The sequence below is a fragment of the Euprymna scolopes genome, chromosome 14 (assembly GCF_053919585.1).
Source record: "Euprymna scolopes isolate OS-2025 chromosome 14, ASM5391958v1, whole genome shotgun sequence".
NCBI classification, from domain to species: domain Eukaryota; kingdom Metazoa; phylum Mollusca; class Cephalopoda; order Sepiida; family Sepiolidae; genus Euprymna; species Euprymna scolopes.
In genome coordinates, this window is record NC_136495.1 from 47,151,278 (window position 1) to 47,166,100 (window position 14,823).

The 14,823-nt window shown below is 32.4% G+C and overlaps 1 protein-coding gene across 2 annotated transcripts in view; it reads left to right on the forward strand.

Moving 5' to 3' along the window:
- The window catches only part of LOC145292973 (EF-hand calcium-binding domain-containing protein 4B-like), a 364,830-nt gene that overhangs the window by 271,312 nt on the left and 78,695 nt on the right, over nt 1-14,823 (forward strand). For both annotated transcript variants that reach the window (XM_080139211.1, XM_080139212.1), the window contains exons 6-10: nt 3,141-3,236; nt 6,061-6,132; nt 8,313-8,428; nt 11,236-11,307; nt 14,027-14,078. In XM_080139211.1, the coding sequence (XP_079995337.1) occupies nt 3,141-3,236; nt 6,061-6,132; nt 8,313-8,428; nt 11,236-11,307; nt 14,027-14,078 (408 nt within the window). The remainder of the gene's footprint in view (nt 1-3,140; nt 3,237-6,060; nt 6,133-8,312; nt 8,429-11,235; nt 11,308-14,026; nt 14,079-14,823) is intronic.

Here is a 14,823-nt window from a genome sequence, read left to right on the forward strand (position 1 = left end):
TAATAGTATATACAAAATCTGCAAGAATTAAAAGATCATATTTAAGTATATTTTATTATCTGGTTATGCCAGGCGTCCCTGCTAGCTTGGATAAATACTTTTGAAGTTTTAACAAAATAGCTATAATAATATCAGAGCATCTCCATTTACGCTGAATGTCTACAGAATGTCGACATCAATATATGGAATTTCCACAGGTCCTGCTAGTTTAATTATTATAATTAGCATTACTTTTTCCCCTTCCCATAGCAATCTTGTTACACATAGCTGTATCCCCCCCACCTCATGTTACAAGCTTTCAGACAAAGATTCAATGCAATTCTTTTTCTTTTGACATTATTTATTTTTGTTGTTGGTAGTGGTGTTATGGGACTAAATTGACCCGACTGGATCGATAGGTGGCCCTTTTGGAGAGAGGAAAAGACTTAACGTAATACAGAGGACACCTACAAAATTGCTCATTTTGTACTAGAAAAATTTAATAAAAATATTGGAGGTATAAATCGATGTAGCCCGATGATAGCTTTTGTGATTGCACTACAATAAAAAAAACATAAGAAGAGTTGTTAGTATAACTCAGTTGTGACCCGATTATGTAATAAAGTTAACTGTTAATAGTCAGTTGATCAGCTTATCTCCTCATTTGTTAAAACTCTCTCCAATTATCTGCTCCAAGCTGCAAACTGTTGTCGACTGTTCCAAACTGAAAACTGGCCGTGAACTAACTCTAAATTTAATTACTTAAACTTGGAAACTATCTGTGCGACCATATGACTAAGCAGAAAATGACTGACATTCTCAGCTGACCACCTATTCCATTTCCAACTTTGTGTGAATCATTTCTAACTATTATGTTTTTTTGTTTTTTTTATTTCCAACAACTTTTCCTTTTTTTTTTTTTTTTTTTTAAATTGATGAATCACTTCCTAACACTCTCCATGGGGTGCGTCCTTATTATCATATCTTGTAAAAGTTTCAGATTGTTACTTTTATATCTTGCAAAAGTAAATTTGTATGACTTAGAACAGTGCCACTTTTTTGTGTTTGGTTTCCTTGCTTTCTTTCAAGAATCAAAGACATGGGGGTGAACCATGTGAAGGTTATCAGTATTCATAAGTGAACATGGTGCCATGGAGATTGACAGAATTTGAACCTGGCACACCCAGGTTTCCACTTCACCCACTGTCTTCTCGAAATTAAAGGGTTTTACTATTTATATACAATAAATTAAGGAACGACAAATGGTGCTTACTGATCCTCTATTTGTGTGACCATGGATTTTGATGTCAAGAACAACAAGATGCAAACGATTTTAATTTAGACAGACTGGTATGCTGATTTTTATTTATTTACTTTTTTTTTTCTTTTTTTTTTTTTTTTTTTTTTTTTTGGTTAAAAATCTTTGTAAAAATTAAACAAGCTTTCTTTTCTTTTTTTATTTTCAAAATGACAGGAAGAAATATTGGAAATTAAATAATTTGTTGATATATTTACCTTTCATTGTGATGTTTTAGTAAACATTTACTGTTAAAAAATATATAAAAACCTATTCGATTTAAAAAAAAAAATTTTTTTTCTTTTATGTTTGATTCTTTTTTTTTTTTTTTTTTTTTTTTTTTTAATATTCCCCCTAAGTGTGACAAGAAAAAGAATAAATATGTTTTACAAAGATTTTTATTTAAAAAAAAAAATCAGCAGGAGCCGTTTGTTTTGCCTTAATTTGTTGTGCTTTGATATCACACAAAGAGAGAGAATCAGCAGGAGCCATTTGTCATACAAACTGTTGTCTTTTCCTAACTCAACACACCAAGGTTTGGTTTTTGCTGTATAATGACCAGCGGGAATATTAAAGTATTCTGGAGGTCTATTGCAAGTTTTATTTTCCTTGCCATCTTTCATTGGTTAACTGTATCCTTGAGTGATTTTTCACTATAAATGTAATTCCAGTTCTATGTTAATGTTCTTTATTTTTGGTAGTTCTCATTCAATGAGGAAAAAATAATTATAGGGAAAGGGAGCTTCTTTTTTTATATATATTATTTTTAAAGTTTGCTAGACAACAGTTGAGCCATTCATATTGCATCAACAAGTGTTAGAAATTATTTGGAAGGTTATTTTTAATTGTACAGTAAAGGCAAAAACACTTTTGTTTAAGAACAATCATCTTTATTTTTTTTTTTTTTGGATAAAGGGAGTGACAAACCAAACAAAGACAATTATTGTATTCAATCAAATATATATTACTATTCCAAATACAACAAAGAGATACTTATTCTTGTGTGATTTTAAACAAAAAAAAAAAAAAAAACGGTTGTTCTAGATATTTTCCTTCTTTAAGAATGCCAGTTTAGCAGAGGTGAGGTGTTCTTTTTCAAATAAACTTCCAGTATTTGAGAGTTTTTTCTTCTGAAAGTTCTTTTGTAAGAGAACCTCTTGTGGTAGACATACAGAGGACCTACCTCAGAAACAGGCGAGAATCTGTCTCGGCAGCAGGCTGAAACACAGAAAAAGAAAAAAAAAAGAGGCCCAAGATGGTGGCTGTTGTCTTTTAAAGCCTCCAGTCATGCATAGATCTCGAGCAGTCTCGTGTGGTATATGCAAATTGGGTGTGCCCGAAACATTATAAAAGGCGAGTTGCTGGGAGGAGTGGAAAAAGCGTTTGACATGCGAATAGAGAACGTCGACGTGTATCTCATGTTGTGAACAACAAACTCTACTTGATTCAACTTGTGACTAGCGAACCTCTGCTTGACGTTTTAGCCAAAAAGTTTTGTTGCTTTGCGTTAGATTTCTAATACACCTCTCCTCTGAAGTTAAATGTGCAAAAAGCAACATAAATTATAATAAAATCACTTATGCAAATTGCCAAACATCTAATTCAGAATATTTCCAACACAAGAGAACTGATCTTATTATATTAGGAATCCTATGGAATACAGCGACCACTGGATGAAGAATCAAGGTGGCAGTGAGAACTCCACGAAGAATCAAAGTAATGATGAATAAGATTTTTATTTTACTTTTTTTAATGAAAACATAAACTTATTCTCCCTGTTAGAAACCAATGGTGCTCTTGGCTGCATCAGTGATGATAGTCTCTATATACATTCTGACCTGTTTCAGTTCTTTCTTTCTTACAGGAGAAAGCAAAAGAACGGTTGCTTAGAGAAGAAATGGAGAAAGAACTGATGGAAAAAGATAGTCAACTTCAGGATTTATTAAGTAAACACAAAGATGTGAGTATTTTTTTTTTCTTTTTTTTTTTGTTTGTTTTAAATTTGAGATATTATTGCATGTTTAGGAATTGTAAGTGTCCATATGCTGTGGTATGGGGTTAAAGAAAAGGAAGTGTAGCATTAGAACTATCTTGTTCTTTTATGGTACAATTTCTCTTCCAGGGTCTTAATTCGTTTTCATTTTACCAAGTTTAAATGTATTAATGTTCAATACACTTTTCGCATTTTAATATTTTATTTACCTCCTCTTTAGGAGGTTAGACACATGGTCAGATCTGGGTTGGATGAAAGTTGTTTCTGTGGAATGACTTGGATTCAAACTTGGCACACCCAGGTTTTCAGTCAGTGTTGTTAACCAGAGTCACCCCCCACCCACACACACTCTCAAAAAATATTATTTACCTTCTTTCTAGGATGTTAATCACAAGATCAACAGTGGGTTTGAAAGTGTTTCTGTGGAACAAACTTGATATATATATATATATATATTCCACCATACATATATATATATATATATATATATATATATATATATATATATATATATATATATTCCACCATACATATATATATTCCTTTCACATAAAAAGAATTACTGTTGGACTCTTGCCTTTTTTGTCATTAACTTTCCTACAACTTTGAAATCATCATTACACTCATAATTCTACCCTTCATTCTGGTTGTTGTTAATAATTTACATTTATATTTATCTGGTAGGGATGTGGAACCTCCACTTTTTAACAAATTCTGATTTTTTTTCTGTAAATCAGAAAAAGAAGATTTCTAAATTTTAGAGATGAGAACTGATAATTTGTTTAAGGCTTCCAAAATTGATATTAAAATTATTTGCAAGGACTTTTGGCATAATGAATAAAGTACTAAGTTAAATTCTGTTCTGAGTTACATTATTCTGGAGGTTAAAGGTTCAATCTTCAGTGTAGGCAACACTTAAAATACAATTAAAAATTACTAAGGATTTCTACCCAGTCATGGTTGATGAAATAAGAGTATGCTACCCTTGTGGATTAAATAAATGGTGCTGTTCAAAATTCCATGGAGATTCCGGAGTTCAACAGAAAGATTCCTAACTTTAACAAGATACACCTGAAGGTTGGAAGTTAAATTGGCTGAAACATTGTGAGAATAACACTTAAGATGAGAACAAGTAGTCTGAAGAACCAAATAATCTAGAAATTCTGCTTTTTCTTTGATTTTAGAAAAATCTTTCCTTTTTTTTTCATTTGGCTCAATTTAAAGCAGAGGCTTAAGAATAGAAGAAACGCACTTGCCCCTCTCCTTTCACCAGATTGGGAAGTCCATCTCAATGTTAGCTTTTTCTGCCATTAGCAACTCACAGATAGTGAGTTGAATTTTGGACAACTGAAAGAAAGTGTTGTTGTCAGAAGTTTGCCCCTCTCATGATCTCACTAGAAGCAACTTGTAATTAACGAATGGATCCATTACTGATAAGTTTAAAAATATAAGTTGAATATTAAATTTTATTTGTCCCCATTCTTTGTGCATGAATAAACTGTAAGCTTCTTGTAAGATAGAAGTATCCAGTGTTATGTATGAGGACAATGGCTATTACATAGGAATGGAGAGAACACAGAATAAAATATGGAATCATTTGAAAACTTACTTGCAATCGATTTGTGAGATTTACTCTGAGCAGATCTTGTGCTAAACTTTTCTATAATCATTTCTTCAGTTATATCATCATTAAGTGCAGTTACTTAACATAAATGATTATAATACAGACACATGGTTATTTATTTTTTTATCCAAACATCACAGAGTTATTTCAAGTTATACAATGCTCAATTATGAAATCAATCAGGTAAAGCTCGAATCATAGCATGTCTATTATGTTCACTTATTGTTGGGTAAGGTATGAATCGCTATTTCTCCCCCCCCCTCCCCACTATGGATATGCCATTCTACATCCGTTCAATGAATCGTTTACAATGTAAATTATTAAATGCGAGGAAAATAACTGAACCAAAAAAGTGACGGTGAGTCGAATTTTGAACAGCTATTTGCGGAAAAAATTTCTTAGGTTAGAATCCAAGCATGTAAAATTTCAGGAATCAGAGTTCAACTGAGTTTTAACAAGATAGTGTTAAAGAAGTTAGAGTAAATGAAAGTTTAATTTTCAAAGAAGTAGAAAAGAAATTTAAAAAATTCAGTGCTTTTATATTATAATAACAAAAAAGTTACTGAATTTCAAGTAAAACAAATGGTACCTATGTAACTGTCATGTCACAAATAGTAACATATCCAAAAATTACGAAAAACAATGGAATGGAAAAATAATTATTCATGAAAAAAGAATTTGTAAAATTTAAGTATTTGTTTTCAAAATCTACCAATTTGAATTGGCGAGTTAACAGGGGAGGTAATTAAGTTTTTAATTTCTCACAAATTCAATCAGTTATTTTTTATATAAAAAAATAAAAAATTCAAACAGTTATTTTTTAAAAAATTCACATATTATGCATATATGCTATGTTTATTTTTTGTTTTCTGAATAAATTTTGTCTATCAACTGCATTACTTCTCCTTTGATTACATCACGTGACCCGATATGTCCGACCCAGCATGTAATTTTATCGAACATTCTTATCCTTATCTGAACTGTTTTTCATAAATAATTATTTTTCTACATATTTCATAATTTTTGGATATATCACTATTTGTTATGTGACAATTATGTAGGTTCCATTTGTTTCACTTGAAATTCAATATATTTTTGTTATTATAATATAGAAACACCAAAAATTCTTCATAATTTATTGATTTTTTTTTTTATTTTATTTTTCAGTTAGAAAAAAGAATGTCTGAAGTAAACTTTTCTGAGGCTGAAGCCAAACAGACAAACGAAAGATTAATAAAGGTAAAAAAAAAATGTTTTTGAATTATCAATTGCCAAAAGAAGAGAAAAATTCAAAAAGGGGAGATAATTGTATGATTAGCTAACATATAAATTATCTTTTCTTTTGTTAGATTTTCAAAGTCAGACCTAAGTAGCATTTGAGCTGACAAATCAAAGTTTGCTTTTGACTAAAAAATTTTCATTTGTTGTTGTACTATGTTATAGTGAATATAAAGTATTTCATTAAAATTCATTTAAAGAATTGCCAGACACTATACTGTGAAAGATAAATAATCATCAAAAAAAATCAAAATGAACAAATTTAATACTTCATATTTTTTTAAGAGAAGAGCTGTCTCCCTTAGAGCCAAAATTTTTTTCTTCTATCCCAAAAATCAGATATCTGATTTTTGTGAAATTTCAACAATAATTATTAGACATCAATGAATACATATTTCCAAATTTTCATTTTCTTTGGAGTATTTTAAGGGTGCTTTTAAGGGGATCATATGGACATAATCTCCTATTTGTAAATTCACTTGTATCAGATTTGCATTAAATTTGATCCATAGTCATTAGATGTCACAAGCAAGATTTCCTGAATTATTAATTTCTTATTAAGACCTCTTAAATTTTAAACATGAATTTGATTTTTAGACATGTTCTAGAATAAAAATCATGTAATGGATTTTGATCAAAATTCAAATAAGGATTTGAGATTTAAGGTTCAGTATCATTGCATTTGTATTTGTTCATCTTCATAAGAGGACATAAAAGTGATGTAAAGTTGTTATTTTTGGGAAATTGATTTTATCTATCCTGAGATGGATGTGTACCTGTTTGGCACTGCCTGCGATGTAATGAAATCCTTTGTGGTTTTATTTTTTGTTTGCCTGTGCATTATTTCAGTTGACACAGAAAAAGAAATAAAATTTTAGTTGTAAGAAAGACAACTCTTTTCATGTTATTCAATTAAAAATATCAGTTATTCCTGTTGCTGATTTTGATTTTTAACTCCTAATGGGAAAATGTTTCCACTTATCAGTTCAAGCAGTACGGCATCATTTTTTAAATAAATAAATTGTAGTAAAATTTTGTTATTATAGTCCCAATAAAAATACAACAAAAAAAATACAAATGAAAATTGGCTGTTCATTATCAAAATTAATATATCAGCTGAAATGCTATTTAGGTTTCACTTTTAAAATTTCAAACTACTTTATATGTTAGATATATCTATATAATACAGTAAAGTGAGATTTTTGTTGCTTTATTTGACCGGTATAGCTACACAAGCAAAAGTCTAATCTTTAATATATTTTTAAGGAATTATAGATTTGTTTTGTGCATGTTCAACGACTCCTTACATTTTATCCAGTCAGCTGTTTTCTCTTGTAGGAGTGACTATACCCACACACTGGTATGACCTAAACTGAGGCATATTGCCACTTGGCTGTAAGAGGCTACTATTTGGGACCATATCTACAAGGATAGGAAGTTGATCAACGAAATGTCTGCTCACATTACATTTAAATTTCTCCATGTCAGTAGAATCAGAAGCAGGAGACCAGGATGGAATTCCATAGTCTAGCAGTTAGAAAGAATAAACTATTAGAAGAAAAGACTTTCCAGCGTCTAGGGAGCACTATAGTGAAGGGGTGGGATTTTGCTGCTTGTCAGATTAGGTGGGGGACACAAGTGCTACAAGTTAATCAGAGCACATTCCATTAAAATACTTGCAAAACAAGCACAGGGATTCAACGTTGCGGTGATGAGACAAGGGTTAGGGCTTGGTTGATTATATGGGACCTATTGGACTTTTTTTCCCCATGTCTAAGAAGGAGAGACTAGATGCACCAGTCCAAATGTGGCAACAATATTCCATGCATAGTGGCATTGTAGAGATACCAAATACTGTTTTTTTTTTGTTTATTGTTAGCATGGTAGAGAGAGAGCCCACCTTTCTTGTAGCAGCTTTGGCAATGCCTCTAATGTATTTGTTCCAACTCATGTTGCCTGTGAATGTTAAGACAAGGAATTTGAAGGAACAGCTCTCAGCTAGCATATTATTAGTCATGTTTATCGGTGATTGAGAATGTTGTCTGAAAGGAAATATAGTATAAAATCTGACTACGGTTGCTTTTTCATATATGATATATGTATTGTAAGTTTAATATGTGCTTTTTATTTTTCTTTAAAAGGAAAAAGATGAAATAGAAAGGCTGTTACGACAATCTCAGGAAGTTCTTGAAGAACAGAAGTCCTACATTCAACAGCTACGACAGCAACAGAAAGACGAGAAGCGAGAAAGAGCAAAGTAAGTTATTTAGTTCTTATGATTCTGCCATTGATTTTCCGCATTTATGATGGTTGGAAAGTTTGAAAAGAAATAAAAACAAGAGATTTTTCAATCGAAATGGAAAGCCATGACTTGATAAAAAAATCAAGTAAAGAAAATAATTAGAAAAATGTTTCATATAAAAAACAGGAAATTTAATTTACATTCACATATGTACTTGTTGGAAAAAAAATCTGTGTGTAGTTATATCTTTCTTTTATATAACAACTGTGAGAAAAGACATTAATAAAGATGATACATGATCATTTATAGTTTAACAATCCATCCATAGCCTTGAGCTCCTGGAGGGGCATAGGCCATCCACAACTTTGTAAATGCTTTTATAGCGAGTTCTTTTATCCGGGGTGAAGGTGCTGGCCCAACGTCCAACCTTCCCAGAAGGTACATACAGCACCCAGCTTTCCTAAATGGTTACGAATCTAGTATTGGCCAGGCTCAACGTTGCTTAACTTCAGTTTTTTTTGTTTTTGTTTTTTTTCTTCATTTTAAGATATACATACATAATACTCCATAAATAAAGGGAAGCAACTGTCCCAAGCATGACTATTCTCTTCTGTGATTCAAAAAAGAATAAATAAAATATTTTGTTAGCTTATCCCTTATGTGTCACTCAATTTTCTATCTGTGGTGTCATATTCTGACGCATAATCCTAATTTTAATCTTTTCATATCAAATAAAAATTTTCATCTACAGTAGAACCCTGGGATACGGCATTAAAAATCATTAGCAAGAATACAGTACAGTATATAACATGCATGTATATAATCAAATAACATAAATAACATCATAAGGTGAGGCAAATACCGTAACCAGGGTCCGGAAAAACACTATATTCCGCATCGTAACCTGAAAAAAAAAAACCGCATCCTAGGGTCACCGTATTCTGGGGTTTTACTGTACATGACTGATCTAAGAGCAAAACTAACTGCGGACTGGAAATCGACAATTTTCTATCTGTGGTGTCATATTCTAACGCGTAACCCTAATTTTAATCTTTTCATGTCTAATAAGAATTTTCCACTACTTTGCAGAGTTTTTGTTTATTCGTTTTTTTTTTTTAATTATATGAATCTTATTCTTGATGATCATTTAAATAAAGTTTGTCTTTTAAGCAAACATTAAATGCTCAGCTTATCGGCTAATGTTGTGCTTTGCCAGAACTAATGTAATTTTACATTTAGTCGTGTAGTGTAATGATATGGAAATGTAAAACGTAACATGCGGCCGCAGCTGAGATTGAACTCACTACACGAGTTTGTAGTGTAATTCAAATCTTGTCAGTAGCTGAATACTTGATGCTTTGCCAAGGCTATCAAGGGTAATTTTTTATCATGATGCCATCACTAGCTGGGTTGCCTACCATGGCTTAAGAGAAGCCCATCTACCCTCGAGAGAAGAATAGACCACACCAGTTTCCCAACCTAATATTTTACCTTGCAGTACATACAGCGCCTCGCCTTCCCAAGTGGTCACCCATCTGATACTGCTTAACTTCAGTGATCTGGCGAGAACTGGTGTGTCAATGTGATTGTGCCATATTCAGATATGGAAACAATGTGAAGAGGCATAGCAATAAGCACCCATAGTTAACATGCTGTAGAGAAGCATTGGCACTTTAACTGGAAACCCTTCCAATACAAAAATAATACAAAAGTGATGCAAATTTAAGTGGTGTTATGAGTCCGAGGTGGCAACATAAAATAACAGATTATATATATATATATATATATATATATATATATATATATATATTGCAATCCTTTGAGACCGGTAATTTGTATATTTATTTATCTACAGACTGTTATCCTCATTTTTACAGTTGCTGTTTCACCACATTTCAGCCAACTATTCCTCTGGCCTTCTTCAGATAGTAAACTGTGACGGGACAGGAATGCTGAGTTTCTTAACTATATCCCCACTAATTACTGCCTTCCATAGTTGTTGCTGACTCACCATGTTTTAGCCAACTAATCCTCTGACCTGCTTTGAGTAGGATTGAAACCACTATCTTCAGACAATACTCACCTGAAACCGTAGAGATTCAATGCCTCTATCCTCTGCACCACGGGCCTCAAAGAGCCATCAGGGTTGGGTTTTTTTGTTTTATAAATCCTAATTTTCGTTCTTATCTGGTCTCCCATCGTTGGGTTCATACCAAATTGTATTATATTTTTTTTTATTATTATTATTATTAAGATCCTTTGAGATGAGTAATTTGTATATTTATTTATTTATGGACTGTTATCCTCATGTTCATAGTTGTTGTTAAAACAACTATGAAGATAAGGATAACAGTCCGCAAATAAATAAACAGGTTTTTTTGGAGTTTTTTCATTGTTAGACATTGCTTCATTTGCACGTGAGTTTATTATCAGTAAGGAAAAAAAAAAGAAGAGAAGGACCACGGTTGCTGAGGGGAATAAGCACGCATTTCGTCATGCAAGAAAGAAAGATAAAGATCTTCTGAATTGAGTGCATGCTTTGTTCTCAACTCAAAAGAATTCAAGTTACTGAAATAGAAATCAATTCCCTAAAAGTATCGTTTGGTCATGAAAAACCATTCCCATCCATGAGGTCAGATTGTGAACATGTATCTGTGTTTCTAATCTTTAACTTCTCATTGGAATTTTCCTATGATTGCTTTATCTAACTTTATGTGGAGAATACTGTTTTTATCACTATTTTTTACGTACCCAAATTCAATATCGTTATAACATTCCTTGAAATGAATATACAATATCTTCATTGTCGGTTCTGCTTTCAGGGTGGCCCTGAAACTTACAGAAGGAATTGCTATGGAACGAGAAAGTCTAGTAAAACAATTAGATTTCCTTCGGTGAGTACTCCATTTTTACATACATTATTTTTATTTATTTATTTTTAAAAGATTAATTAATAGAAATTGCCTGTCGAATTGAAAAATATATTTTGAAGATGCTTATATGCGAGTCATTAGTAATTTGCTGACCTCATTACTTGTTTCAAATTCTCAACATCATATCAGCTCAATCAGTGACCTAATCCTGCTTTGATCAAGAACTGGTTGTAATCTATATATATAAAAGCAAAAATGTGTGTGTGTATGTATGTATGTTCGCTTTTTGTGTGTGTCTGCAAAAGGCTTTTTTCCAGCGGGTTCTTGAGGCCCTAGCTCATTCTTAAAACTTTTTATATTACGTCGAAATCTACGAGTTAACAATGGGGTCGCTTGTCTATTTAATTTGCCCGACTTTGAAAAGCTAAATATTCTACATTCTTGGATCGCCGCGTGTGAATTCTGCTTTTTCATATAATAAAAGTGAAACTAATTCCGTCACTGCGGTCACGATCGCCGGGAAGGTCCAAAAGCAATCAGCTTAGATCAATGGGGAGTTTCTCCTTATATCAGACAATTGCTATTAAATTTGGACAATCCCCTTTAAATGGGGAGCTGGTTTCCCCCCACCATCATCTTGGGGAAGCCAAAACTGCCCCGCATTGAAACAAAGTAAACAAACCCCAAAAAGCTGCCCCGCAGTAAATAAAAAAACTGCCACGTCATCGTAACGCTTCCGCGATGACCTCATTAAGCGGCCACCTGTCAATTAAACCTCTTTGACTCACTTTTTAACCCTTAACTTGATACGCTTATCAATTTCTCTCCCCTTGTGATTGAGATGATTAGGTGTCTGGCTTTTTTTTCCCTTTCGTTTCCACCTTCGCGTCAAGGCTTCGGGGTTCAATCCTACCTTCCTACTAAAACATTTTTTTTCTTTTACAATGTTTTTTTTTAACACGCACACCTCCAAACACCCGGGCAACGCCGGGTACCCCCGCTAGTCTATAGTATAAATCTCACTTGTCTGTTTCAATGCATACCTGTATGTATGTATGTCTGCCTAAAACTTTTGACAGAGGCAACAGATTTTCACGAGATTGATATAATTTTTAAGCTCAACGTTTCAGATAACAAATATCAAAACATTGGCCAAAAACATTAATTTCTTCACCTCCAACTGGGCAATTTTCTACAAGGAGGGTTTTTTTTTTTTTTTTTTTTTTTTTTTTTTTTGCGAGCTATTTTTGCAAGTCATTGTATCGGTTGGATTGACTTTGCCTAATTTTAACCTTTCGATCATGTCATGAAGTAGCAGTAAGATGTCAGATTTTCTTTCACTTTCTTTTCCATCTTTGCATCATGGGTTTGAGCCTGCCTGCCAACTACCTCTTTTTTTTTTTTTTACTCAACACACACCACCAAACACCCAGGCAACGACAGGCACCCAGACTAGTCTTGAACTTAATGACATCTTATTGAGATGTTCAGACTTTTGTAGATTGAAGGAACCAAAGCTCGAAAAGAATGGATTCTGTGAGGTAATTCTTGTCTCTGGCCTACTCCATTTTACCAAGGCTTACATCAGTTATTAGACACTTTTTTCAGCCAGGGCTACTCAGTGTTGCTTGGAGCCATAAAAAACAAAATAGAATTCAAAAATTGTATGTAGTATCTTTATATTAAAACTATTACACCTACCTAGTCCATTACTCTTGTTTTAATGTGTTCAAAAATAATAATATTGAAGGGCTTATTGTTTTGTTAGCATGTTTAGAGCCCAGAGGTGCTTGTAGAGGGGAGACTTTTAGGTTTGTTTTATCTGGAAGTAATTCTACTTTTCTCTTTTTTGGTTTCATGCCTTGTCTCACGCAACTTCTACAAAAGTGCCAAAATATATTTTCAAAACATTACGAACATGTAACATGATATCCATCATTTAAAAAAAAAAAAAATTTCGGCGGCAAAATATCTTAACACTCTATCATAGCAATTTTTTTTTTTTTTTCATTTTGGGATATATATATTTTTTTTCTTTTACAAGAGAGTCACCACTTATCAACGCCTAAAGGCCACTCCAGGTAAATGGTTAATGAGTGTACACTGGTCACCAAAACAACAGCATAGTGATCATTAATGATTGAAATTGGGCAGTAGTAATAGTCTTCAGCCCCTGTAGGGGCATAGGCCATCTACAACTTTGTAGATGCTTTTAAAGCAAGGAGTTCTTTTTTTTCGGGGTGAGGGTGCTGGCTCCATGCCCAATCTTGCAGCACCTAGCTTTCCTAAATGGTCACGAATCTAGTACTGGCCAGTCTCAACGTTGCTTAACAGGAACCAATGTGTCAATATGATTGTGTCATATTCGGAAATAATGTAGAATTAGAACTTGTTTACATTGAACTTGAAGACAACCATGTTGTAATTAGCTGGAAAGCAGAACAATGAAACAGAATTTCACAAGCGGACAATTCTAAAACAAAAACTTTGTTCATGGAATTTTCATTAAGATTTAGGCACAGATAAAGAGTGGGGGAAATTGTTGATAGTGGTTGTAGCTAGATGAGTGTTTTCTTTTGTAAGTTAATTATGCTTAATTTTTAAAGTTTATATTGTAAGTTTCAGTCTCATACAGTTTTTTATGTCTTCATATTGATCAACTAATTGTAAAAATTGCTTGAATAAAGAAGAATGCATAACAATTATGAAATTAATGTTTTGTTTTTTTTTTCTTCTGCAGAGATATGAACAGAAAATTACGCGATGATAAAGATGAGGCTGAAGCAAGGCGGGTATAAATGCATTTATATTTTTAGTAAAGCTGTGAACATTTTTTTTTCTAGCATCTGAAGCATTTTTTTAGAATCATTCTTTTTTTTTTTTTTTTTTTTTTTTAAATCATTAAAAGAAATTTCAATAATACTTTAAATAATTTCTTACAATCACTCCCCCTAAAATAAAAATCAAATACAGGGCCCCTAAATATATCTCATTATCTTAGTTGAGAAAACTCGATTTAAACATTGCAAGACACATATTCTCAAATTTAAATAAATAAAAAGTACTTATTTCTTCTCGAATGTCTAACAGTTTTTGATTATTAAAGTACATTCCATCACCAATCAAGGCAAAAATCAGACTATTTCAATGAATAATACAGGGTGACCCAAATTAAATTCCTGAAATTGTTAACAAAACAATCCTTTGGGCAATAGAATCATATTTGGTACAAATAAACTTCAATCCATGCCTAACTTGTCCACCAAATTTCAGTAAGAATAGTTAACACTTTTTGTTTTATCACCATTTCGATATGATATGCCCCAAGTGTGCAACTCTGCATTGCAAGTACATTTTGATGATCTTCAGTTCATGAATATGCTAGTTGTTGCTTTTTATAGATGTTATCTTTGAGATAATGCTGTACAAAAAAAACTGCAGGAAGGGTTTTTGTTTTTTTGTTTGCTTGTTTTACTGAAGGGTCATTACCTATCAAGGTTGATGGTCATTCAAGGATAAGGTTTAATGTGATGGAAT